Source organism: Agelaius phoeniceus, chromosome 3, assembly GCF_051311805.1.
Source record: "Agelaius phoeniceus isolate bAgePho1 chromosome 3, bAgePho1.hap1, whole genome shotgun sequence".
NCBI classification, from domain to species: domain Eukaryota; kingdom Metazoa; phylum Chordata; class Aves; order Passeriformes; family Icteridae; genus Agelaius; species Agelaius phoeniceus.
In genome coordinates this window covers 77,328,146-77,355,271 of record NC_135267.1, presented here as the reverse complement: position 1 = coordinate 77,355,271, position 27,126 = coordinate 77,328,146, and the positions used below count along the sequence as shown (strand labels likewise).

Here is a 27,126-nt window from a genome sequence, read left to right as displayed (position 1 = left end):
GTGCATAAGATGTCTGGTTTTAAAAGAAGCTTGCCCATGCTTTTCCTATAACAAGGCCAGATCAAAAACTGCAGGGGCAATCTCTTAGAATTTTGAATGAGTTTTAGTCTTTACAAATATCTTCCAGCACGTTCAGGTAGTCAGCTTTAATCACACATTCTGGGGAAATAGTTTTTTTCCTGTATAGTTTCTAGTACTTTGTGCTGACAACTTTCATGCTTTATTATATTTTGCCTTACCCTGAAATGCCATCCTATTTTGCCTATTAATCTACAATTAATTCACTGTAACTACTCTAAAACCATCATGGATTAAGTCATTCTATGAAGAGTCTCCATCTCCCCCTTCCACACAGGAAAAAGAAAAAAACAGCCATAATTATGAAAACAGAAGAGAAGGTATATAGGGAACTGCCATTTGTCTGGCTTGGCTACTCAAAATTTTTCCAACCTAATTCCACAGATCAGTAGAAAAAGAAACAGTTTAGTGCTTCCTTATAACTTGTAAGGGCTAAACATTGGCTTTCATGTGGCGACAAGTTTGTGATAGAACTTGAAATCAAAGTCATCACTGATTTACTTCTGCAAATTTACTAGTCCTGATTGTGACAAAAAAAATTGACTCAATTTGAAAGTGAAAGCAGTTTTTTAATCAAGCTTTGGAACATAAGAGTGACAGAGAACCTCATTCATCAGACATATGAAAAATCTGTAATACTACTGAGCAACAGCTAAGTAAATGCAACTACCATTTATCAAAACCACACAAATTCCAGTCGCAATCTAGGAAGGCATTTCAGAATGAAAAAAATACTTTGAGTTAACAGGGCTTCAATTTTTTTAATGTTTTTTAAAATAATTTAGAGGTAAAGGAGAAAAAGCATCTTCCAGATTTTCAAAATTGGGTCAAAACCAGTCTAACTGGGTGTTGACATTCACGACCACACTGCTGACATATACCTAAGGAAACACTGAAAGCACCTGGAAGGCACAGACTCGAGAGAGTAACATGGAAACAGAGTCATTCACTAAAAGCTCTGGCAACTTTCAGACCAATTCTCCACTCAAACACTCAAAATTTGCAGAAATTCAGATCTACACCAGAACGATAGCATATCTTCAAGTACGTGAAAAGGGACAATGTTGGAGCAGAGAATCTCAGAGTGAGGTAAAGCCTGTAGATGTCTGATTTTAAAGGTTTACTCTTAAAAACCTGGAGAAGAGGAACTCGCATACTTCCTAAAAAGGGGAGGTAGACAAGACTGACACCTACAGAGCACCAGTCTTCTGATAGAAACATCATAAACATTACTCAAGTGAGGTATCAATTAACTCTCCCAGGCCACATGTGACTAATCACAGCAGAGTAAGTAGACACATTCAGAGAGATTGCAAGCAAGAGGACAAAAATAATGAAAAGGTACAAAACCACTTAATGATGATACAATGAATGGGGGAGAAAAAAGGAAAGATGACTGAAAAGGAGCTTATTCTGTCTCAGCTTTGTCTGACTTTCCAATAGTATGGAAGCATGCAAAATAATTTAGCAATTAAGGGTCAACATCATGCCAAAGGAGTAAAATGAGAACAGCTCATTTACACCTCTCATGTCCTGAGGTTTAAAATGGATGTATGGAAACATCATGATGCCAGGTTCACATCATTCTGCTCCAGAACAAAAATTCATCCTCTACTGACAGGCACCAGAAGCTGCTCCTCTAATTCTCTTTCCCCACTTAAGAACTGTTGGCCTATTCTTTGGGAGGATCCAAGACCACCTGAAACAGCACAGCTACATCTGCTGTCCAGCATCAACTCTTTTGTCCCTAAACAGTCAAGACCTTTCCTCCTACCTTTCAACACAACATAATTTTCCCAGTTCCTGCTGGAACTGTTTTGCCTGTTCCAAGCAGCATGCCAGGACAGTCCTGAGGCACATGGTAGTTATGGGCCCCTCCAGGTGACTTCTCCATCACACCCAACTCCGACCTGGCAGTAAACCACTGAATGGTTTACCCTGCTTTGCAGGATAATGTTGATTGGGGAGCAGTATGACTGAGGCAGAACTCTCTCCTAATATACAGACTATCAAGTACTTTAAAAAAAAGAATAGCCTAACTTCATACTCAACACCTCTCTCTCTTGGCTGTTCTTGGCACTCTATTTTTATATATATTAGAATAAAAAAGTTTACAATGTGTTCAGTAAGCTGAGAGCCAAAGTGAGGCCATCCTTCAAAAATGTTCAGTTTCCTACTCCCAACAAACTGTTCCTACACTAATGTCTGCAACTAAACTCTTTGTACTAGGATGAAGTTAGTTTCAATTTTTCATAGATTTATTTTTTGTTGCAGTGAACTTGTAAACAAGAAAATTCATCAAAGGCTGCCTTACAATAAGGAAAAAAGCAAACAAAAAAATCCCAACCCTAACCACAGGAAAAGAAAAAACCAACAAGCCAGAACAATTTCTGAAGGATGGCTTGTGTTATACCCAGAAGAATCTAGGGACTTGCGTAGAAGATTTCCCAGAAAGAGTTTAATGCTCTACCATGAATGAGGAGAAAGAACAGAGCAGGTCTGAGAAGGATAATAAAACACACAAGACTATAGGAAAATAGAATAACATCAAACTGGCTTTGCTTAGACTTACTCTTAGTTTGTCCAAATTTGATATGTTTGCTTTTGCTCTTCCAAAGTACTCTCACTGACCTGCACAGCTGCAAAGCAGTCATAAAGCTTTTCTACAATCTCCTCATCCTCCAGAATAATTTTTAAGCCATAGCACTACTGGTCAAACCTTGATTTCTATTTATTTGCTAAGTAATCTAATTAAATTATATACTACATCAACAACAAATAATAATAATATATATTATAGCTAGACTTTATAGTTCTACCCCGAGTTTTCCAGCCAGATTATAATCTCCTGACAGATTCCTGGCAATTCCAGATCCTTGTCTACTGTGCCCAATAAATGCACATGCTTGACTGCTTTCTTATTGTAAAAATTAAAAGAAAAACTTAAAATATAAGGCCGAACAAAAAAGAAAAACAATTTTAAAAACAATTAAGGCCAAACAAAAAAAAAAAAAAAAAAACCAAAAAAAAAAAAAACCACACCAAAAAAAAAAAAAAAAAAAAAAACCACAAAAAAACCCCAACAGTAAGAGAGTTCAGGAAGTGCATTTCAATGTGATTACAATACTTTTTTGGTAAATTAAACCACAGCCTTTGGCCACAACATGACCCAAAGCACGTTGTAATGGTCCACAAATTAAGTGCTTTGTATATGTTATGCTTTAGGTATGTACTGCAAAACTTGGCTTCATTGTACTTGAAAATATAGGAAGAGAATTTTTTATGTCCTATGACAGAGTGCTTTATTAAAAATAATGATGTTTCAAGAACTTGTAATATTTGCAGAAAAAAAAACATTTCAGCAAGGAAATACATCTTTGGAGCATTTCTATTTTTACAGTAAGGCAAGTTACATCAGCTTTAAAAAAAAAAAATCACAACAAAACCAGCCCACACAAATATGTTTCAGGTTCTCTCTTACTACAACATCAACACGAGACTATCCCTTGTGTATGTCTGTACACCACTAGACGAGTCCTCTCACACACACATCCTTTGACACAAACACTCCTGCCTTTGCATGCTTGCACACAAACACTGCACTCACATGTTAAGCTTCTCACACATAATCAATCCTCCAAGCTCTGGCACTCTCTCACACAAACACAGACGTGCTTCATACCTTCTCCTGCATCAGAAAACCATGTGAACCATCTGTCACTATTTAATCTCCCAACCCAAGCTAAGCAAATATGTCCCATCTCAACCCCAGACACCCCAGTCAGCCTTTCTAGCAATACACTCTTCACAAATAGACCATTGTTTTTGCTCCTGCCTACCTAACATTAATTTGTTTCCCATTCCATCTCTTCTTTTGCTGCCATGTGCCCCACTGAAGGCTCTATTTTGCCTCTCTTTACAGAAGTCAGGCCTCAAGCAGTCCAGGGTCAAGACACATTTTGCAACAGGCACCATACCACAGACTACCCACCAAGATCAGTGAGCACCACAGATTTCCCTTTTTCTTCATAACTTCACCCTTCTCTGGTCTCTAATTGGTGAGTGTTTAGGCAAATGGACACAGAGAAAGAATCTTTTTTAAGGGATAGTAGTTTTCATCAGAAGAAAACCTTGACTTTCATTGCATAGGTGAAAAAGGAAGAAGGAATTGTCTTGTCTGGGGAAAAACCCTCAAAATACAATCTCAGGACAGAAGGGCCTAAAAGAAGCCTGAAAGCTTTGATGTGTAAAAGACAGGCCGGACAAAACACAGAAGAAAAAAAGACCACCTTGTTCTAGGGATCTGAGAAGTGCTGCTGAAAGCAGCATGCTTGACTTGGAAGGAATGGCATCAAAAGCAAGACTTAAGTACTTTCAACATTTCAGGGAATGTAACAGCACCCCCCCTAACCAGTGCAAAAGGTTGCTATTGCTCCCAAAGGTGTTTATTAAAGTCTATGAAATACGTCTCCCAATTAATGTCTCTTTAAACCACTGCTCTTTCTTTCACAGAGAACAGAAGTTCACATCTATCTTTTGTACCAGAGAGATCCCCAGGACCTCTGAGGGTGATACTGCCACACTGGAGCTTAGGCCAGTCCTGAAAATTTGGAGCAGATTACTTTCTGGTGACAGAATGACAGAACCTAAACACAAACCTCAGTATCTCCAGTACTGAAAAGTCTCCAAATGAAACCACAGAGTTTCTGGTGCACACAGCATGGACCAAGCCCATATCCACTCCTAAGAAAGGAACCAACACATAGTGGATTGCTTTGTTGCTTTCTTCTAAAGATAATTAAGTTGGCACACATTTTAAGGAAGGCTTAGATAGATCCAGATTCCAGCTTTACCTAAATATTCACTTTATTAGGGGGAAAGAAAGAGGACTAGTGTTGGCATACCTTTTGAAAAATAAATTGTTGCATGATTTCTGTTTGTACAGCACTTGGGGTAATGTCACCTACTAGGGCTGTGACTTACAACAAAGACTTTGGGAAAGGGGGCACTTCCCTCTTTTGGGAAATGGAGCCACAGGTGAGAAATCTCTGCAGGCAACTAAATTGTTTTATTAACAGCTGAAAGAAAATTATGGAGAAACTAACATTTAAAAGTCCAGAAACCATACACTTTCAGCAGGACTAGTCAGCACACTTTAGATGTTACTGCAAAACAGGGCGAGCTTAGGCAAGCAAAACCCTCGAGCATATCAGCCTTTTCTGAAAGCAAATTCCCTAGAACTGCCTGTCTTCAGCACATATAGCAAGTGGTACCTGCAACAGCATGAGTAGACTTCAGGATAGAGAAACTTGTCTGCTCCATGACCAACTGACCTCGGTGAAATTAAAGTTTCAATTTTTTCCTTGATGTCAAGCTTCTTTCACATTTCACACCACACACCTCTCACCTAACTGCAGGTAGCATCTGTGCCCTAGGAGAAACTAAATCGAGACAGAAAACTTGTGCAAGTAACAAAGATTCTTAGAATTATTAGTGAAAAAAAAATCATATGAAGACTGTTAGCAGCAAATTAAAAAAGTTCCATTATATTCTCCCTAGGTCTTCTTTATTCAGCCATTGTAAAAACCATTACTCTTTTGAATTGTGTGTAAGCCTTAAATGAAAGAGACCATTAATTACCCTAGAGAGATACCAGCAAAGATGGTTGGACAATAGCCAACCCAAATGCTGTCCTCCTGCTTCATTCCTAGAGATGTCCCCAAACCTTCTAGTCATAAATCGTGTGTTTCCAACAGAAAAGGCCAGAATGGAATTATTTCAATGGAGCATATTGCTATAGGTGGAGAGATTATTTGTAAAGGTGGCTGACAGATTGTGGTCTTTGACTTCAACATAAATATTAATGACAAGTGGTCCATACAGTTAGCAAAAATCAGGAAAAAACCTTTCCTCTTACAAACTTACTAGAAACTTTGCTCTCAGGTTTTAGGGGGTGTTTGTTTGTGTTTCTGTTTGTTTTTGCTTGTTTGTTTTGGGTTTTTTGTTTGTTTTGTTGTTGGAACATCATGGAAGCTGCTCCTCCTACCTAGGACTTGGATGCTCAGTGAGCTGGCCAGGAAACACCAGGTAACATTTCTCAGGCTGTCTTTGGTCTCTTCTTAGAATACAAGACCTAAATAACCTAAGGGGGAAAGCATTCAAGTCTTCTCTTTTCCAATGCTATCCTGCCATGAACCACTGACAGAACCTGCTTCTTTGATCCCTACATGCAGGTGAAAACACAAAAGGAACAATTACATGCTCTTTTCTTAAAGGAGACACTGCTCAGTGCTTTAACTGGTGGTAATCCTCCTCCAGTATATCCTAATGTTGGGACATAGTTCCAGTAAACACAACATGAAGCATGTATCAAATGTCCATTTTATTTAATACCAAACAATCCTGCCCTTCCCTCCCCTCCCTTCACTTTCACCTCAAGGCAATCCCAAGGATTTTCCAAGGGGAAGGGTCTGTTTACATTAACTGTCTGTCACTTAGAAAAGAAGCAGGAGAAGCCAGTAACCCTGAAATAAAGCGTCTGTTCAAGCTACCGTAAGATTAATGACCCACTTTGGAGGCAAAAGAAAATCTCCCCAGATGAGGGAAAAAAGTCTGGAAAACTCCAAAGCCAGATTTTCATACAGTAATTGACTCCCAAACTAATCTGTAAACAGAACAACTAAAGCAGAGAACACGGCTGCTTACAACTCCTACTTAAGAAAGAAACCCACTCACAATAATCTGAATAGTTTACTGATTGAAAGACAGTTTACTGCACTGGAAGAACACTCACAACATGTGTAATGTGTTTCAAATGTGAAATTTTCATGAAAAGATAACAGAAAACATCCATATGACATAACAGCTTATTAAATAAAAACATAGGGGGCTGTTACCCACTATATTCAAAAGGAAGTATTTATTTTGATAATTGTTGCTTAGAGTCTCATGCCAGATTCAAGTCAATCACCTTAAACATCAAGAATATTCACAGCAGGCCAAGCAACTCAAGCAGGGTTGAGAACAATAAAGGAATGTTCATCTCAACTGCTTTTCCCAAGCAATATCACTTGTTGCTCTAGATCAGTTAAGCAGAGCCCAATTGTTTTGGACAATGCAGTATTTCTAACTTGAACAATTTTCCCTATGCAAGGATGTAACTTAATTTAATGTACCATATTCTGTACCACATCAACAAGGATGCAGTGAATAGCAGAAATAAAATTATATTCTTAGCTATGTTAAAATTCAAATTATTGCACTTAATAATTTAGATTTGGAAAAGAAAGCTAAATATCAATATAATATATTAAAAAAAAAATCTCAACAGATTCCAGAAACTAGAAGTATCTCTTCTGGCAGATGGAGAAGTTACAGCCTGCAGTTAGAATACAAATCCAATAGTCAAGCTGAGGAATTCAGGAGTAAGAAAAAAGAACAGGGACAAAAGCAGCTTTTCCACAGACAGATTTCAGACTTGAAAAACATATAACATTTTTTAAATTATTATTACAAATAACTGTACCAATATCCCGCTCCAGTCCTGTAACCATTTCCCCATACTTCCATTACAACTTTAACTCGCACTAAGTATCATCTGCTCCACCTGGATAATTCAGGGGGTTTTTTCCTGCTGCCTGACAAACTTTTAAGTGATTTCAAAACAAAAAAGCCCAAATGAAACAAACCAGTATAAGAAATCACAAAATTCAGTCTACAGAATGAGAAGGAGTTGACACCAAAACTCATCTTTCTCCTTCTTCACCCCCTAACTGATCCCTTACCAAGCCCCAGATCTGACAAGATGTCCATGCTCTAGAAAGCAAGGTAGATTTAGAAAGAGAAGGAGGAAGGAGAGGAGTTTTTATCAGGTTGAAAAAGCAGAAAAAAAATTAACAAAGATGGGTACAAGTACAATTACATGTAGGCAGCGCAAAGAGACATTTGGAGCTATTTAGCATCACCCTGATGTCTTTGTGCTCTTCAGTGATTAACAGACTACAAGAGAGAATATCTGCTTTTTCCAAGTTCACTGAGCTGATGAAATAGCTGAAGACATTTATAACTTCTGACCTCAGCAGAACGGTTGGTCATAATAACCTAAGACCCATCGTATCTGGTCATAATTTAAATAAAAATAAGTGGAGTCTTCTGAGACACAGCTCAACAGTTAAGGAACAAAAAACTACTTACAAGAAAAAAACAACAAACCACAAAAACACCAACAATAAAAACCACAAAAAAAACCCCATAAACCTAACCTGATATCAATGATGTGTAGGCATATCATTACAAGTATTAAAAACAGAACTTCAGAAATAACTTCTGAAGTTTTACAAATACCATGCTCCAGACATATTCCATCTCTAGTGACCCCTGGTACCATATCTGTACAGTTCAACAGCACTTGCAACAGCTGTTGAACCACCATGAAACCCCCTTTTATGCACTTACTTAATGTCACTGATTTTCTAATAAAATGAGAAAGTTTAAGAGAACGAAAAGTTCCTGCAAATCAGAGCTGTGCCAGCAGTTTCCACTGATGACCTGACATGATTTTTCCCTCAGCTGATATCCAAGTAGTTAAAGAATTTATATAGGCCAGCCCAGCTCATTCATTTCAAAATTAACTTTCTGTACTATGTAATATTCCAGATACATCTGGAGGATGGAAGAAAATAGTTAAGGAAAATCATTAGCTTATATGTTCTTGTAGCACTATTCAAATTTTGTAAATTAAGCATGAACAACTGGAGAGGAGGAGAGCCCAGACAGTGTTCCATAAGAGAATTTGGAGGATCATTTTAGACATAAAAACTAAAAAAGTAATAATACAACTTGGAAAAACAGTAATATGGTGGAGGAAGCTGTAAAATAAAGTCACAGCTGATTGGATTTTTTCCTGGATGTCTACTCTCAATAAATCGGCATTAAAAAATAATTTTTTTCTTTATTGCAAGGAAGAAAATTCAACTTGTGTTTCAAGAGCCATGCTGAAAACTCCTCCATGTTTTATTTAGCACCACAGCCAGCAACAAAGAGCTCCACTGCTCAAACACAACTCCACAGTAAACTTGTACTACTACAGCCTTATTGGTGTCCTCCTCGGTAACACTTACCTACGTTCATTATCTTTTTCTAAATTCTTTTGCATGGAATGTACAAAAATTTTAAAAATTTTTGTAATTTTTTTTTATAGTTAACAAACACTACCACCTCCCCCCAAAAAAGAAGACCACTCAAGAAAAAAAAAAAACAACCAAAAAACAAACCCCACCAGTAAACCATTCTTCTTGATGAAGAAGTGGGTTTTGTTTCCCTTAGACTATATTCAGTAGGCAGCAGAAAATAAACAAAAACCCAACCACCCTAAAACACATTCTTTTGGCAAACAAAAGGTGTGTCTTAGTACTCCCAGAAAGGTTTTAATGAGTCAATGAGTTTCTCTTTTTAGGAGGGAGTACAAAAACTTGTCACAGCAGACTAAAATACTAAGAACATTTGGTTATTTTTAAATAAATTTAGTTTCAAATAGAGAGGTTGATCAAAAAAGAATTTACGTATATCTAATATAATTACTTTTAAAAATACTGACTTTTGGTTTTATTAAAAGGAGATAGGATATTAAACTCAGTGAAGAGTCACCTTCAAATGGTAACATAGTACAAAGAACCACCTCACCATACTGGAAAGAGCTATGAGCTATTTCACATTTTAATTTGTACCAACTAACTGGTGTCATTCAAGCCACAACAAGCTTGCAAAGACCTGAAGTGCCTGTAGGTACTTGGAAACACAGCTCATTGCTTTGGAGCTCACAAAATGCCACGTGAGACACTCTGTGGTTTACCATCACTATGAGCACAGCACAAGGCGAGACATTTTTCCTCAGCTTTTTGGCTTGCAGGTATCCATGCAAAACACTCTGGCCAAATCCTACTTGAGTTTGTTGGCCTTTGGGTACTTTCCTCCCCGTCCTGCCATTTGAACAGTGACAGCGTCACAGAGCACAGATGCTGAACTTTCACAGAGATGGGCATTTCTGAGGAAAAGGGAAATTTTATGAGAAAATTGTGATTAAAGGAGAAGACAAATGCAAGCAGACCAGGCTTCCTACTCTCTTTGCAGACCTACCAGAAAACACTCTGCCCCATTTGCTTCTTCCCTTCTGTTGATCTCGTGTTTGTCTTCACACAACTTGATAGTACCTCTGTGAGTCAAAAAAAAGCATTTTCACAAAACTAGCTTGCTGAAGTATTAAGAGAAGAGATGAGTAAACAGAGGGAGGTAAAGAAAAAAGAACACAATAACTTCAAACACACAATAAAAACAAACCCAAACCCCATAAAATTAGCAATTAAAAAAATATAGCCAGATGTGTGTGCCAGATTTATTAGATTACAGCCTCTCTGGAGCAGGGACCACGCAAGACAAGGCGCTTATTCAGTGCTCAAATACAAGTTTGCCATCAGCTGAGGCTGCCTTTGGACATGACCTCATTGTAAAAACATTACCCTCAATCACAGTGGTCCTTGAAAACTGCCTCCTGGCTAGTTGATTGTTAATACAGATTTCACAGTAGCTATTAGGTATATTCGCATCTATGTCTTTAAAATCACCAGTGAGAGAGAGATACCTGGGGAGTTGCGGGGGGAGAAATAAAAAAGCATGTCTGAACAGATGATCTTTACAGTTCCCTCCTCCTGCTGCTAGAAGCTTCCCACTCAGCTTCTGCTCCTATTTGTTCATCTTTCTCTGGCAAGAACTACTCTTAACTGTGTTAATTTTCTTTTTTGTGGGTTAATTTTGGGTAACGTGCTTGCAATTGCCCACAACTAATAGATTTCCAGTGACTGACTTTACTACACTCCTGGCAGTAAGTAAGGCATATTTCTTGAACCAGGGTCATTTAAAGGGATTCCAGAAAGTACCTTCAGACATTTCATGGCTTCATTTAAACATCTACTTTCTTAGTTCCATGCAGGATTTTGAGCAGGAGGACAGAATCTTCAAAGGGAGGTCACTGTCCTCTAGAATATTAAGTTAGAACCATTTCAAGAGTTTGAACAAAGCATGAAGCATGACCTTTTATTCATTTATTTATTTAAGGCTAAACTTGGCAGATATGAGAATATCCAACTGTAGTTAGACAGCCATGATCTCAGCCTCTGGCTGTGCAAAGACATCTTAAATCTGTAGGTTCTGTGCAAATCCAGGGGATTTTTGCCAAAAAGTCTCCTGAATAAAAATTAAATATTCCTCCACCGTTAAGCTTTACAATTTTCTCTTCTTCCTATCCTAGCCTATTATAATCCCAAATTAAAAATACATAATGCTTTAGGATTAGCACTGCTTATGCTGCAGTTTTCCCAGCCAAAAATGACTGCTATAATTCTTTAATGATTTCAAAAAGGTTAAGTGTCACGTATCTTCTGCCTTTAAAAACCAGTGAGGCACAGCCTTTTCCTAATTACTGTCCAGTTACCTGGGAATGAGAAGGGAACAAGACATAGTCCTGCCAAAGAAAATCTCGGGAGCACCCAGTGCCTGGATTGCAGTTGCAGAATGAATGGCCTCTGTCAATAGCATTCTGTGAGAATGTGGCAGTGGCATATGAGAAGCCACTTACATCATCAGCTTCTGAGGCCTAGGTTAAGGATTATCTAGATACTTTGGTCCTTCAAAACCCCCCAATACAGCATATACATTGGTCTCTTCCCAGTGCTAATCTACCCCTTCCCTCAATTTAGCAGCCTCACATCTTCATGAAAATCTTCTCCAAAGCTAGATCTGCAGCATTGGCAGAGGTGTACATGCAGGTTTCTTTGCAAATACTAGCTACCACTAGCCAAGACTGTGGCTTTGTATTTCACAGAGCAAAGAGAAAATGATGATGACCTGCAGCTTTTAAACTATCATTGCAGACGAACTGCAGTGAATCTCCTCCCCCCAGACATGGCAAAGGAAGGTGTGTGGCTAGGTCACAGTTATCTTCCCATGCAGTTTTGAATCTGCAGGGCTATGCAATGGCATTCTCAGTGTGCCTGCTATAGGCCCTTCATCTGGTCAGGTTCTTGTGTCTCCTGTGCACCTTCAACTCCTTGCCTAAACCTCAGCACGTGGTTCTTGCATATGGCACTGAAATCCCAAGTATCCCACTTTCAAGTGCCAAGGGAAGCATATACAGTTTGAAACTAACAGGCTCTGCAAGTCAAAGGACAAGTAATACTATAATAGCCAACATTCAAATATGCCCGTCTGCAGAGAAATATCTGGATACTAAGAATGAACCTTTTTCAGGTACCTTGACCAGAACCTAATGCAATCCAAATAACCCAACTCAAAACCCTACATGGGCCACAGCACCATCTCCTGGAATCACAAGTTTCATTGCAAGAAAATGCTGCAGTTCTTCAATTACTCTGAAGAAAATTAAGCAAAACAAACAAAAAAATCCACCAACATCTCTGTTGTCATTATATTGCAAAGGTTCCATATTACTGTCTCCTTATTGCTAGAGTTTCATACCTCCTTGATGTTTCTCATAGGCAGCTTCTCTAAGCACTGACTCTCCCTTCTTCTTGCAGTAGCCAACTGACTCCAGTTCCCCCTCAACCAGCCAACCCATTCTTTTATAACACTCTTCTTCTTATTGGCTACAGCTGTGGCCTGTTAAAGTCAGGCCTGCTCCTACTCTTTAATAATTAGCCCAGCTGAAACTCTTTAGGGGTAAGATTACTTTCAATACTACCTTCATTTTCTTATATTCTATCCCCCTACACATCTCCAATATACTGTAGGCAAGGGGCTGGAGTTAACAAATGCAAAAATTGGCCTGCACAACATTTCTCATGTTTCCAAGAAATTACTGAGGTTCTTAAGAAGTCAAGGAAGATCAATGAAGAAGAGAGAACAGTCCAGAGCTCACTCCACACAACTGAGGACACTTTTCATGCTCTGCAGGCACGTTAAGCTGTTAGTTATCACTTCCCAGAAAAGACTTCCCACAATGCAGCTCTGGGAACCTCTGTTAGTTTAGCCCTTGAAAGAGACCACAAGTACTCCTGCAGTCTTATATAGATGGCACAAAAGAGCTGAAAAGCAGTAGGAAGGCCACTGATCCAATCATTTCTGTACAGCCTCTAGGTGTGAATGCTCCTAGTCCCACTTATGGCCAAGTCACACAAAGTCCACCTATAAGTCATTAGCTTTTTTCCCCAAAGACAGGTGGAGAGCTTGCATGGACAAATCCTGTTTGTTAAAACAGAGATGTACCATCTAAACTTCCTCATTTGCAATCTTTAGTTCCAAAACATAACATTGGAAAGTGATTAACAATATACGGAGCAGATCTGCAAAGCCTGAATAATAATTATCACATAAGCCTGTCTTAGCTGTCTCTATACTAAAGGAAGTATAACAGAAAAAAAAAAATGCAGGTGAATAAACAGTAAAAGTGAAAAATAAATCTTTCTTGGAATGGGCAAAGCCTAGAAAGCCAACCCGATTGCATACAGAACAGTCAGATCTGTTACTCTAACCTAACAGCTACATGAGACTAAAACAAAGGCAAAATCATGACTATGAGAAAAAAGCTATTTGTTATAACTATTACTTCATAGTACTATCATATATGACTCCTCCACCTCTTATCCATATTGTACTGGTTTTAACTTTCCCATATTATATCTGGGCCCAACACAAACTGAAAAACAATGTAAGAATCAATCCATTACCAGCTGCCCCTCAGCTCTAATACAGTACTCAAGTAAAACACAGTTTGGGTGGCTTTAATTCAGCTTGACACCTGAAATACAGTTGCTCATTCCATATGTGATCAGATATACTAGGAATGGACTTAGGAGCACAAGTTCAATCACCCAGTGTGTGGGCACACCTTAAATATCAACATTTGTAGCCATCACACTGGGACTGAAGTGATAAACACACAAACCAACTGTATTCTAGCCCATCACACCCAGACAGCATCTCTCTTCTCCTCCAGCATAAAGCCACAACTGTTGCTCGTTGAGTTGCCAAGCTTTCTACATTATCATTAGTAACTTAAAAATAGGATTATGCTCAAATAGTACAGAAACTTTAGGGCCACAGGCTGAAAACACTTAGTGACTTCATTAATGAACAAGTGCTTCATTAGAGATTAGAGTCTCTATTCTTGTGTATTAACAACACAATGCCTTTAAAAAATAAACAAATCTGCATTTTCATGGTGCTTGCCTTTTGCATCTCTCCCCTCTTCCCTCATAGAAGCACTGGATTCAGATATGTTCAGAAACCATCCAAGGTGGTATCATCAATATAACTCATCTTCCTGTCAACACAGAGTGATCAGGTGAATGTGGACACTATAACAGGGGATTAGGACTCGCCCTCAGACATACCATGGTAAGGGTAGATGCACATTCCTTTACTGAACAGGAATGGAGAAGCAACTTCATTTATTTATTTATTTATTTGCAGAAGGAGGAAAATGCCTATGAAAAACCAAACAAAAACAATGCAATGCATTCCTAGTAAATCCAGGAGATTCACATATATTTCCATTCTACCTGAAGTAGAAGGAAACCTGCAAAGCTTTTACATTTTTTGTTTCACTTCCTTTATAATTCTCTCCCCTTTATACTGGCCTCCCTATTTAGCTTTTTCTTCAAGTGTGAGGAGGCATCCCAAATCAAGGATGTCAGCCAGGGTTCTCCATTTCCCAGGCAGCACCTGACCAGTCAGGGGAACACCTGAGGCCAGCTGAGGACCAGGCTCTCCAAAGACTAGTCCTCATCCTCTCTGGAAGGCCACTCAGGCTCTGGAGGATGTCTTCATTGAAGGTCATTTTCAGAGCTGCTCTTTCCCCATTGCCTCGCCAGGTAGAGAGAGAGCAACCACCAGGTATGGACTCGGCCAACTGCACAACTTTATTCCATTTAACAGCAGTTGCTACATTAACACTTCCTAGTACACTGAAGTATCACCATCTGTGAGCTGGGGCCAGCCAGGATGGACATTTTCCCCTCACACAGATGGAAATGAGGCTACAGCACTGTCATCATAAGAACTACTCTGCAACTTCATGGAACCCAAAGCAGAGTCTCAAACAGTTACCATAAAGCTTCAAGATAAGTTTGTCCTTGAAATGCTGGTTATTTAACCAAAGCACCATTTCTAATAGCTACTCAGGAGACTTCTTCACTGCTTTTTTTGCTGAAATTACGATTCCTGTCTCACTGGGTGTTTTTGTAGCACTACCATTCATGCTACATGACCAGCATAGCTGAAATATCTAAGTGCCCACAAATAATTAAAAAGTCATCTCCACTTTTTAAATGTTTGGATAAATTTATTTATAGGGCAAGTTGGCAATTTCCCCAAAGTCATACCTTCCAAGCAAAGCAACTATGTCAGGTACTTAAAATATCACCCCTTTCCGTATGGCTCTGCCTTTTCACGTCAGCTGGGATAGCTTTTTCCCCCTAGAATGCAGGTAGTGACCTCAAGACTTGCTAGCAGCAGCTAAAGACCAAGCTGTACCAGGCAGTACTGCACTGCTGGGCAGAAAAGGCCCCTTCTACACGAAAACGCAACTCAGCAAAATGCTCAAGAATTGCTCTTTGTATTTTACTTCAAACAGGGCTCATAAACTTATACTGAGGCACACACTAGCACACCTCTCTAAAAAAAGTGGGAGAAGAAACGGTCCTCAACAGCCTTTATGGCACAGTGGATGGGAAGGCACATCAGCAGCAATGCCTGAGGATGGTATTTTTTCCAGAGAACGCTTATGACACTGTTCCAACAACAGCACATACACTTGCCCCTGATCTCTCTGCCCAGTTTGAATTCTCTTTAGCTTCACATTTTTCCACCATTCTCAGTTTTCAGCTTCACATAAATTGAAGGAAGTTGATAAACTGTCATCTTTTTCAGCACATTAAATCTGATCCTCTGAAAAAGTTAGACCCCATAGATGGTTCAGAGCATCTGGAAGGCAGATCCTTGACTGTCTTAGAAGAAAGAGATTACAAAAAAAAATTAAACACAGGAAATTATCAGTAACCATTGAGCTAATCAGCTTTGGAAAGCATGGTTTCTTTTCCATTAACAAAACCCTTAATAAGCTGTTGATGTAATTCTTTCTTCTTTTTTTTTTTCTGGTGACACAAACTTCTTCCTGTGAATGGAGTCGAAAGGATCACTTCTTTCTGTGCTATTACACAATCGGCACAAAACCCAAGCTGTACAATAATTCCCTTCCCTTTCCCATGCCCTCACAAACACATAAGTTTCTGTCACTAAACACCTAAATTCTGATTAGCCAGATCTTCCAGAGTATGATCCAGAGAGAGCTTGTTTGTTTCAGGGATCAGAAGCTAAGTGGAAAGAAAAGAATGGTCAGGACACAGAGGATGGAGAAAAGTAATTATGTGAGAAACTGAAGTCACAAATCACACACACAAGTGAAGAACTGCCAAGGGAAGAACTGCTTTGCTTTTCTACCTGCCTCAGAGAAACATGAATATCATCTACAGTGTTCAGAGCTCTAAGGAATCACAGTATTCACTTGCTTAATAAAAAAACAAATGAAATAAATACTCTAGCTAATTGTATTGAAAAGACAGTATTTGGAAAACTGTAATTCAGAAGTTGGGTGCAAGTCTGATTGTCATTACATCAATGTAAGTCTTCAATAACAGCCAGAACTTGGTTTCCTGTCCCTGATGATCCCAAATTAAGATTTATTAATAATCAGAACTTAATATCAAGTTTCAAGACAAATGTGAATGATTAGTAGTCACAAAAATCATCAAGTGTTAGTCAGAGAAGATAGTTTAGTATAAACTGCTCCCCCTACTAATTACTAGGGAAGTATCCCTTGCATAGAAGTGACCCTCAAGAGACCTTTGATTAATAATAGCTAAGATCATCAAAATCTTGAAAACATTTCCTTATGCACATGATTAACTTCTATGCAAATGATCAGTACCATTGAAATAAGAAAAAAGCAATCACATCTTAAAAGTTACTTGTGGGCAAACAAGAGTTCAACTTTGCCTCTAGAAGAGTTTTGCAACAATTCTCTCTTTAGAGACCAGTTTTGTAAAGCACAGAAAATTCTCAACTATAACTCATATATGTGACAATGGAGACCATTTGAACAACTGGACCTCAGGGGAAGTGGAAGAAATGCATTCATTTATCTTCATATAAAATGCAAATTGAGAAAGAGCAGTCCAATGAGAATTTACAGATTACTACTTCCTTGAATCCATCATGCTCAAAAATCTCTGCAAGAAAATTTCCAAAATACTGAATTGCACTCTATCCAGAAACCACTGGAAAATTGTGAGCAGCGTTACTGTATAATTTAGGCACAAGATCATATTGCATTTGGTCCTGAGAACTGTTCATATTTTATTTGTTTATTTTTAAACCAACACCCTCTGTTTTCACATCTTCTAGACTAGCTTTCAACACATTCATAGAAAAAAGTAATACACAGAAAGAGGACCCTTCTTCAGTTTTTTTGTGCTACAATTTTGAGCAAAAGGGTTATTCCAGAAGGGAAGTCCTCTGGTTCAAATTCAGCTGAAAAATATCTTTGTCATTTGACTTGCACTGAAGTCTGAAAGATCTGGTCAAAAGTCAGGAGTCATCTGCTGAAATACAGCTGTCTACATCCATGCTAGATGTTTCGACTACTTTTATATTCAATTGGCAGAAACAGCACTTCTCAGATCTGATTCTGCTGACTAAATGTAGACTTCCACTTCAGGAAGAGATGAATTGATCCCTAGAAATGTTCTGCTTCCTGACTACAAAGGGAGTGCAGAGAGCTGAGTTTCAACAGACAAATCCCACCTCCTCCATGCTTGGTATCACACTGAACAACCATATCTGGTTTCTCTGCTAGGACCTTATCAGCCTTGCTGGAATTCCTGCTACTTTAATTGGAACAAATAAACCAGTGTAGTTATCCTAAGCTTTACGGACAATCAAGGTACAAAAAGAGGCACCTCTGAGAAGCAATTCAGCTCAAGTAAGAACCTGAATTCTCCCCAAACGATGCCAGTGTGCCTTTGGAGATTATGGGAATGAGCCTTATGAGCCTACCCCTTAATAAGGTGAAGCAGTGAAGTGCCTTGAATCAGAGAGGTTCAGGCTGTTGTTGCTGAGAAGGTGGGAGATACAGAGCAGCCCCATCCCTCATCTCCTCTCCACACCAGTGAGGCTGAAATGTATGGCATCAGAGCCCACAGTAAAAGGCAAGGTTACAGTATGGATTACAGAGTCCTCATAAAACACCTTGAAGGAGAATAAAAACAAAGCCACACAAAGGAAGTTTGAGAAATCTGTATTGTGGCCTACATAGTGTCTATCCACCCACAGCTTTGCCAAGTGAGGATAAGCAAGAGCTGAATGAAACTCTGCAAGCACATACGTCAGTTGGCCAAATATCCAGCACAGTATAGAGCAGCTAAGAATTAGTCCCCACTCTCTTAATATTTAAAAACAGAAGTGCAGACCCTCAAAAGGGTCTGAGACTCCCATGTTAGCAACACCTGCTCTCACCTGACCAGCTAACATAGAAGAGTAATGTGGCAGACCTGGATCCAGGCTCTCACTCATTCACGCTTCTGTCACTGAAAGAAGTCACCTCGTTAGCTGAGGACAGCCGGGCTTCTGCATTCAGCTTCTGCAGGAATACAGGATTTGGCAGCCTCCAGAAATCTGAGCTCTCTGTTTTTCTTCCCTTGGTTTACTTATGCCCATTTTGCCTTCCCTGCCTCCCGCGCTCCCAATGCACACACATTTTAACGCTAAACCCCATGTGTTACATGGTTTCTCCATACTTCCAGGCAAACACTACACACCTACCCTCAAAATTTAGCAAGTATGCCTTCTCCACAGAGGTAATAAACCTGCTGGAAGACCACAATGTTTCATAGTAAGATGCATTTTTATTAAGCTGAATTAAAAAAAAACAAACTTCCTATCTCATGCCTTAAGAAAGTCTCACACCCACCATCTTACACAAAAATACATTCCCTACAAGACTGTGATACATTGCACACTCTTAATGGTTTCTACAGTTACATAGGCACAGACAATGTAATTAACGAGCAACATTCCTTCTTGTAAAATAGGAAGAAGAAAATAAACAGAATAGAAGTTCACAAAAATATATTTAAGCTCAGAAATAAAACTACTTTTTTGCCTAATTCCATTATTTACTAGAATAGGAAAGACAAAACCCTGGATTATCTAGGTGCAAAACATGAGTTTTCAATCTGTCTGATTTACAAAATACATTGCGTCCCCTTATGAGGAAAATAATACCTAATTTACTCCTTTTAGATACACATCAATACTTTATCAAGTATTTTTTCACTCTCCATTTCATTTGTTTTTTGTATACTGAAATCAAGAGAAGGAACAATCCTGTGTTAAAGTTATATTATGTTTTCTGTTTCTTGTTACATAACCAGATGTGTTACAGAAAATATTATTGTGGAGTTAAAAAAAAAAAAAAGGCACTTAAAAAAAATCTAACGGACAAGCATCACTGCATCACAATAACATGTAAGGTGCTTCTACACCCACTACTGGCATGTATTTAAATTAAAATTACATGTAATCTATACCAAACTTTCTGAATGCTGAATCTCTGCTGAATACCCTGTCTGTATTTAACCTCCTCTATTGCTGACAAGGAGGTAAGATTTTCCAGGTTAGTAACAGCAAAATTCCACATTGCAAAAACATTGAATGCTGTCATGCATATAAAGTCATTGATAAGGTTTGAAAATATCCCTCCCATGTCAAGATTAGTCTTAAGCAGAAAAATGGCAAGACAATATAAATATGCTATTTTCTTGTGGGAGAGCCAAGCAATTAAAAACCAACAACCACATAAACCCTAAACCATATCTTTTGAGAGAAATGGTGAATTTCAGTGCTCCTTTCTAATGAAACCAGAAGAACACACCAACCACTGTGCTGGAAATATTTCCTTGCAAAAGCAGACACATCCATGGTGGTAAGGGAATTTCACGACGTAGGTGATTTGTGACATTACGATCTTTCACATCATTTACAAAAAGGGCCACAGACTCCATGTTGGAAAACACACTCAATGCCATCCCTCCCTGCTCGGTGTACACCTGCCCAGGCAAAAACACCATGTTTCTGAATTCGAGCATGCACAGAGACACACTCACACCGTTATCCGAACCCACCACACACCCACCATCTCCCACCACAGCCACTCGCAACAGCCTGAAACACTGCTCTGAATCCAACCAGTATTTTCCTCTCCTCTCTGCATTACAGCCACCAGCCCAAAGCCCTGTAGCTCAGCTTGGCTCATCTGGGCCCACTTTGTTAAAATAAACACAAAGGAAGGGAACCCACCGGGCTGGCTGAACAACAAGAAATTCGGCTGCAGAACTCCCTCACACTTTTGCGCACAGCTGATTTTACACCACGCGGCTGCTATGTTCATATTATTTTGTCAAAAAAGTGCGGAACAGCTTTCACCACAAACACTTAGAGCTTGAAAATTACAGCAAAACCAACTTTAGCTGGGTGCAAAGTGCGCTACAAGAGAGGCGTTCGAAGCCCCAGCGTGACGCACCTGAAACCATACCAGGGACGGGGGCTTGCGGGAGTACGCCGGACCCAGGCAAAGCCACGACGCGTATGTGAGGGGCCCATAGCTCATCCGCTGCCCCGGCCAGGAGTGCCCCGCAAACCCATTTCCACCAGCTACAAATCAATGAGGCACTCCGGCTGCGCCTATGCCAGTGACAAACTGCAGTAGGGAAGGGAGCCTGGGCTGCCTGGCAGACCTGCCATTCCCCTCGGCCACCCTCACACACCCCCTTCCCCCGTGCACGAGTTCGGCGTGGCCGCGGTGGGAGCAGCCCCGCAGCTCTGCGCCCGGCCTCAGGGCCCAGGGCACCCCGGTGTGGGTGGGCTGCAGGAGGCCGGCCAGGCCGGCACGTCCCCGCCGTGCCGTGGGCTGCCAGCCGCCGGCCGCCCGGCCACCTGCAGGCCTCCGCCGCCCTACCTTGCTCCTCGCCGGCCCCAAAGCAGGCTCTGGGGTCCTCGGGGGGGAGCGGGGCTCCGCCGCCCTCCAGGGCTTTGCGTTTCTTCGACATCTGGTCGGTGTTTGGGAGTTGAGTTTCTCCTCTCTCTCTCTCCGGGGAGATGAGTGTATGTAGAGAGAGAGGGAGAGTGTGAAGGGAGAGAGACACAGGGAGGGAAAGAGAGAGATTGAAAGAAATCGCTGCTTAAAGAGAGGGGAAGAGACTTTGGAGTGGCTGGAGAGCAAGTAGGAGGCAGGGACTAAGTGGAGAAATCCTACAAATCACAATCCCATCAATTCAGCCCCACGTCTAGAGGGGCTGCTGAGGTCTCCCCCTTCCTTGCTTATTCATCTGAGTGTGTGAGTGAAAATTAAAGATAGAGGTAATGGTCCTCTGCTGCTTTTCCAAATGTTAGCAGGTGGTGTTATTTTTTCCTTTTAATGGGGGGGGTGGGGTGGGGGGGGGAGGAAGGAGGGAGCTGATTGATATTATTTCCCTCTGCTGTGATTCCTTCTGGTTTAAAAAAAAAAAAAAAAAAAGGGGGGGAGGTAAAAGCTGAATGGATGGGGGTGGGGGGAGTTGGAAGGGGGGTGGTGGTGTGTGGAGAGCGGGGGGAACGGGAGGATTAAAAAGAAAACCAGGAGCAGAGGAGGAGGGATGAGAAGAGCCTGCAGGTGCAGGGAGGCAAAATTCCCTGCAGGGGTCATGTGCTCTGGGAGCCGGAGATCCTGGGCTCCCCGGGGGCTGCCGGCGGGGGCTGCGGCCACCCCGCCCGGCACCTGCGGGAGCGGAGCGGAGCGAGCGGGGCTGCGGGGCGCCGCAGCCGGCTGGCAGCAGGCACCCGCAACTCGCACCTTGCGAACTCCGAGTCAGTACCCCCGCAGCCGGTCTTCCTCGCTCCCTGTGTAACCCTTTCGGCTCTGCGAGCAAGATGTGCCGCTCCCCTGGGGAGTCCCGTCCCCTCCCCCGGCGCCCCCGACCTGCCCCCTTTACAGGCGGATTTCAAAGCTTGCTAGAGGGTATTTGTTAGCGGAGGTGAGGGGAGGAGGGGGCGAGGACACAACTTACCCTCCAAACTATGCACAAGCTCGTCTCTGCTTTCCCCTTCAGATCAACTTTAAAGAGCAGATTCTCAGTCAGTCCGAGAGGCAAAGAGGCAGGGGAGGAGAGGGGAAATTGTTTAGGAATAGCTGCTGCCAAGTGGGTGAAGTTCAGGGCACAATCCTGGCTCTTCCACGCTCCAGCAGCCCAGCATCTTCCCGGGGTCTGGAGAACAAGGTGTTCAACAAGTCTTCCTTGTTACCCGAAATTGATTGATGATGGCTTTTCCGCCGGGCTGTATTTAACAAAACGATGCAGAGAGCTACTCTGACGAGCAGGAAATTTTAGAGGAGCTTGCAGTATAGCTGCGGCTTTAATTTATCTGTCTCTATATATACGTACTTACACACATACACATTCACACCTGTGTATGTGTGTATGTATATGTAAATAAAAAGATATAACTCTATCAATACAACGTTGGTTCCACAGGATCTTAGAAAAGCTTGCCTGTCGGCTGCGTGGAAGTTAAAGAGTTTTTCTTAAGCAAAAGGGGCTGATGCTTGGACACATCTCACGTCCAACAGGAGGCAATGACGTCTGTAGCTTCATTGCTATAACAGCACCAAGGCTGCAATTGCCATTCACTGAAATGATAAGGGGCGCTCAGACGTAAGCAGTCTGGACCTCTAGCAAGAGACTGAAGCGAAGATGATTTTTCCCCTCCCAAAACAAATAATAATGCTAAAAAACACCAAAGGAAAGAGACGGGGAAACAGGGAAAGGAATCTAGGTCTTGCAGTCACACGCTTCTGCAACATGATCCTTTAGCACCAAAAAACATTTCTTTTTTGCAGCTGACTAGACTTTGGGAAATTTCAATATATTATGATTATTCGGGCGGGGGGAGGGGAGGGATTTTTTTTTTCCTTAATTATTTCTGTCTCTCTTCAAGCAGGCATTGATGAAAGCTGGGTGTAAGTGCCCTCCCCCCCCCCCCCCATCTTTCCAAATATATTTCGGCTCGGGTACATACTGAAGTGTTTATGGTGTATGGTTAGATCCTCTTAAGTAGCAATTCCTTGCCGTACAGGGTGCAAGGATTTTTTTCTTTTTTTTTTTTTTTTTTTTTTTTTTCACTGAGCAGTGGCAGGCACTTAGAAAGAAATGAGAATTTAAAAACCCCCGATGCGAAGCGGGGGGCTCCTCCTCGCGCGGGGTCACGCTCTGGCAGTGCCGCGGCTCGGACCGCGTGTGGGGAGCGCTGCCGAGCCGCGGCGGGGGCGGGCGGGCGGCGCTGCCGGGCGCGGGGGCGGCCGCACCTCGGGGCTGCCAATCCCTGCGGGGGCGGGGGCGCTTCCCCTGCCGCCAGCGCCGCCCGGGAATGACAGCGCGGGTGCCGCAGGAGCTCCCCGGAGGCAGCGGGCACCGGCACCGCGCCCGGCCCCGCCGCGGGGGAGGCCGCGCCGCGCCCGCCTGCGCCGGCCCACGCGTGTCCGCGCCGCACCGCAGCCGGGCGGGGACAGAGCGGGCAGCGCCGGAGAGCGGGCCGGGGAGACACGGGCGGCGGCGGGAATGTCCTGCGGGATCGCGGTCCAGCCGGTGCCTTCGTTCCCGTACCGAGCCGTAGCGGCGCTGCGGCGCCATCCGCACGCAGCTGGCGGGGCCGGGGTCGTTGTGTGAGGTGCCCCTGAGCGCTGCTGTCTGCTTCTCTGCAGCCCCAGCCCCACACTTGCTGTCCAGATTTTTCCTTCTGCGTCCCCTCAAGGGGCAGGGCTTGTTTGGCCTCGAGATGATTCCAAGCAGTAAGTGGCTACTTGCCCAAACCATTGAGCCATTCTTGGCTGGAACAATTGTAGATACCGGTGATGTAAGTGGTATCACTGCAAGCCCAAATCAGGTTCACGAGGTGCTGAAAGCACCCACGAGGTTCTTTCTCCTTTCGAAGTTTATTTTGGTGAGAAGCAAAAGGCAGCAAACTGGAGTGCCAAGCAGGGAGAGGAGGCATTAAGACTCTTGCTAGCATGGATGTTAATTTCGGTACCTGTGGTGGCCCTTGAGATATCTTCTATGACAATCGCCCACACAAAGCTTTGGTAAGATTGGCTGCATAGTAAAGGAGGAGATTTCCAAATCATTAGCAGGAGATGATTTCTTACACAGTCTGGTTTAGCAAGGTGTTTATTTTTGTGTATAATTTGTGGAGGTTTTGGTGACCTAGTAGCACATCCCTTCAGCGAGATACTACAAAAATTTACGGTGATCAGAATTGTACGTATTTGTCAAGCTTTGGGGGAAATCCTATGCTATCTTCTATTTAATTTCATTTTAAGTACTACATTGCTAAACTGATTTTTCCCACCCATTCAGCACACAGAGTTCACAATATATCTATCACAAAATAAGACATATTATTCTGCATCTGTGTTGTAGGAAGTTCCCATCACGATCTGCCTCTACACAGGAGTTTCCATTAAATTGTTCACCCTGATGAGACATCATATTTTCACTATAGTATCATGGAAATCAGGGATGGAAATACAGAATAGATCATCTCCTGGGGGGAGGATATGGAATGGACAAGATAAATCCTCAAACAATCTCTGAGGTTGTGTCCAGCCAAACTAAGTCTAACTAATCCCTTTGGGATTTTATTCCATCCTCTCTATTAGATGTTGCCAAAGAAAAGCTTTCCAGTCAGTCATTTCTAGCACTTCTTTAAAAAATTTCTTTGCATTACATACAAGATGAGGACCACTGCCTTTTCCATGGTTAAAAACCTTTGACACAGGGAATCATTAAGGTTGGAAAAGATCTCCAAGATCAACTCCAGCCTTTGACCAAATACCACCATGCTCACTAAAACCATGTCACAAAGTGCCATATGTACAACAGGAAAGAAGGAGGAATAAATACAGGGAATGCAGAACCAGTTTCCATGTTCTATACCAAGGCTGGCTTTCCACACACAGTCTAGAAGAGATTGTGCACTTCAAACCATTTTGGGATAGTCTTAGAGGGAAACAAAACAAGGGGAGAGGACAGCATGTTGCTGTTGACTGGCAAGGACCAGAGTAGAAAAGCAAAGACTTCTGGGGCAGGGATAATACCACTTTGAAATAATTTACCAGTTGTTTGGGGGGTCTTGGTGTGTCACCATTACTTACAATTTTTATTTTTGTAATATATATAAGAATTCTAGTAGTAACCATTCCCACCTCCAGAGGAATGCTCCCTTCCTTCCCTTCCTGGCACTGTGATTACCTATCACACAGGTAGGCCTCAAAGAAAAATGCCTAATAATGCACATGAGAGCTCTGTTATTAGTTAATTTTTAATGCCCTGAGAAACAATTTCTATACTATTACTCAATAAATTTTATGCTACCCACATTCAGTGACTGCAGTAACTTCATTTGGATAAAATTACATGAACTGTTTCTTGTGGTGGGCTTATATCACCAAACTGAAGTGGCATTCAGTATATAATGCCCAAAGTCTTTTCACTAAATGAGAAGAAGGTCCTAATCTAAAATGTTTGAAGGCAAATAGGAATCTATACATCACATTTTGTCATCTCTCCCTTTGAGTTTTCAGAATTCAGCCATGGGACCTGGAGTTAAGTCACACAGTTGTACACAGAGATAGACTAGAAGTGTTTTCAGGTTTATTGATTTAGACTTGGGTGTTTGCCTCACGTGAGTCAATAATTGAAATTGTCAGGCAAAATGCCCTCAATAAATATAACTCAGTTTGCAAACACTCTACTTTTTGCTTTATTTTTAAAGCATTGCTAGCCTAGCCTGTCAGTCATGTCCACAAAGGACCATTCATGATGGTTTTCAGTGACTAGTCAATCTAAATGCAGCATATTTTAAAGATATACTAAATTAAAACTTTAGGGACATAGAAATAGCAACTGGTCAAGACAAACACACCTCTGTACAATACACATTGTACAGACTCAGCAAATAACCAAACCCCATGGTCATAAAGACCAAGGGAGATCTCATATTGCAAGTTTGTTTTTTCTTACTTTTCCTTTCACATGACTGACTCAGTTCAGAACTGTTTGGCCCAAAAATATTTAACAAGTATATAACAAACAGCACATGAGAGAGTAGGTTCTCTTTCATGCGGTCATACTATCACTTCTCCCAAGCAGTTTGGAATTTTTTTTCTTTGTATGTGTTTATGAGGTGTATTTATAACACACTGTTTTAGATATTGAAGACATCTGTCTCATTGATGCCTATTTCTTGCAAAAGCCCTCTCCCCACTCAAAGCTGGTTTTTGTTATGTGTCCCTGAACTGTGAATACACCCCTGCACTTCTTGACAGAATCCTTAGCATTTCTAGACCATTTGGGTTTGTCTTCAAACTGATTTGCTAGCATGAGCTAATGTATCCTTACAACACCCAGAACAGCTCGTGTACTTTATTATCCTCATTTTATAAGTTGGGGAACAGCAGCAGAGAGGTGAAGAGTCTGTTCTACCATCTTTATTCACATTTGATTAGTGCCTTAATCCCTGGATAGTTCCACTGCTTTCAGTGGGAATTATTGCATAGTAAGATACTATTTGATAGGACTGAAAATCACAGTGTCTTTCACTAAATGATTTGAGCAAGGCCACGGAGAAAGTTTTAGTGCAGGTTTAGAACCGAAATATCTTTCTCAAACAAACACTCTTTTGTTTCATCCACTTTCCCAATTTAAAAACAAAAGCCAGAACTTACCACCATATCTGTCATTTTTCCAGTGCCCAAGCTAATTTGCAGCAGTAATAATGATCGTGTAGCCCCGCTGTACTGACATTACACACAATACAAGTTGACACATAACACAAAGAGAACTCACAGGACTGACGCAGTTCCCAGTTTCTTATGCTATGAAAATGACCACC

General features: G+C 41.3%; 1 protein-coding gene across 2 annotated transcripts in view; it reads right to left on the bottom strand.

Moving 5' to 3' along the window:
* PDE10A (phosphodiesterase 10A) overlaps positions 1–22,810 on the bottom strand; it is a 343,772-nt gene extending 320,962 nt beyond the window's left edge. The window contains exon 1 of one of the 2 annotated variants that reach the window (XM_077175661.1): positions 22,248–22,810. Coding sequence is in view for 1 of the 2 variants with exons in the window: in XM_077175660.1 (XP_077031775.1) it covers positions 21,161–21,251 (91 nt within the window). In the remaining variant the exon portion in view is untranslated. Of the gene's footprint in view, positions 1–21,160; positions 21,562–22,247 lie in introns of those variants that run through there. The other variant, XM_077175660.1, reaches the window with a different exon arrangement.
* Positions 22,811–27,126: the final 4,316 nt, after the last annotated feature.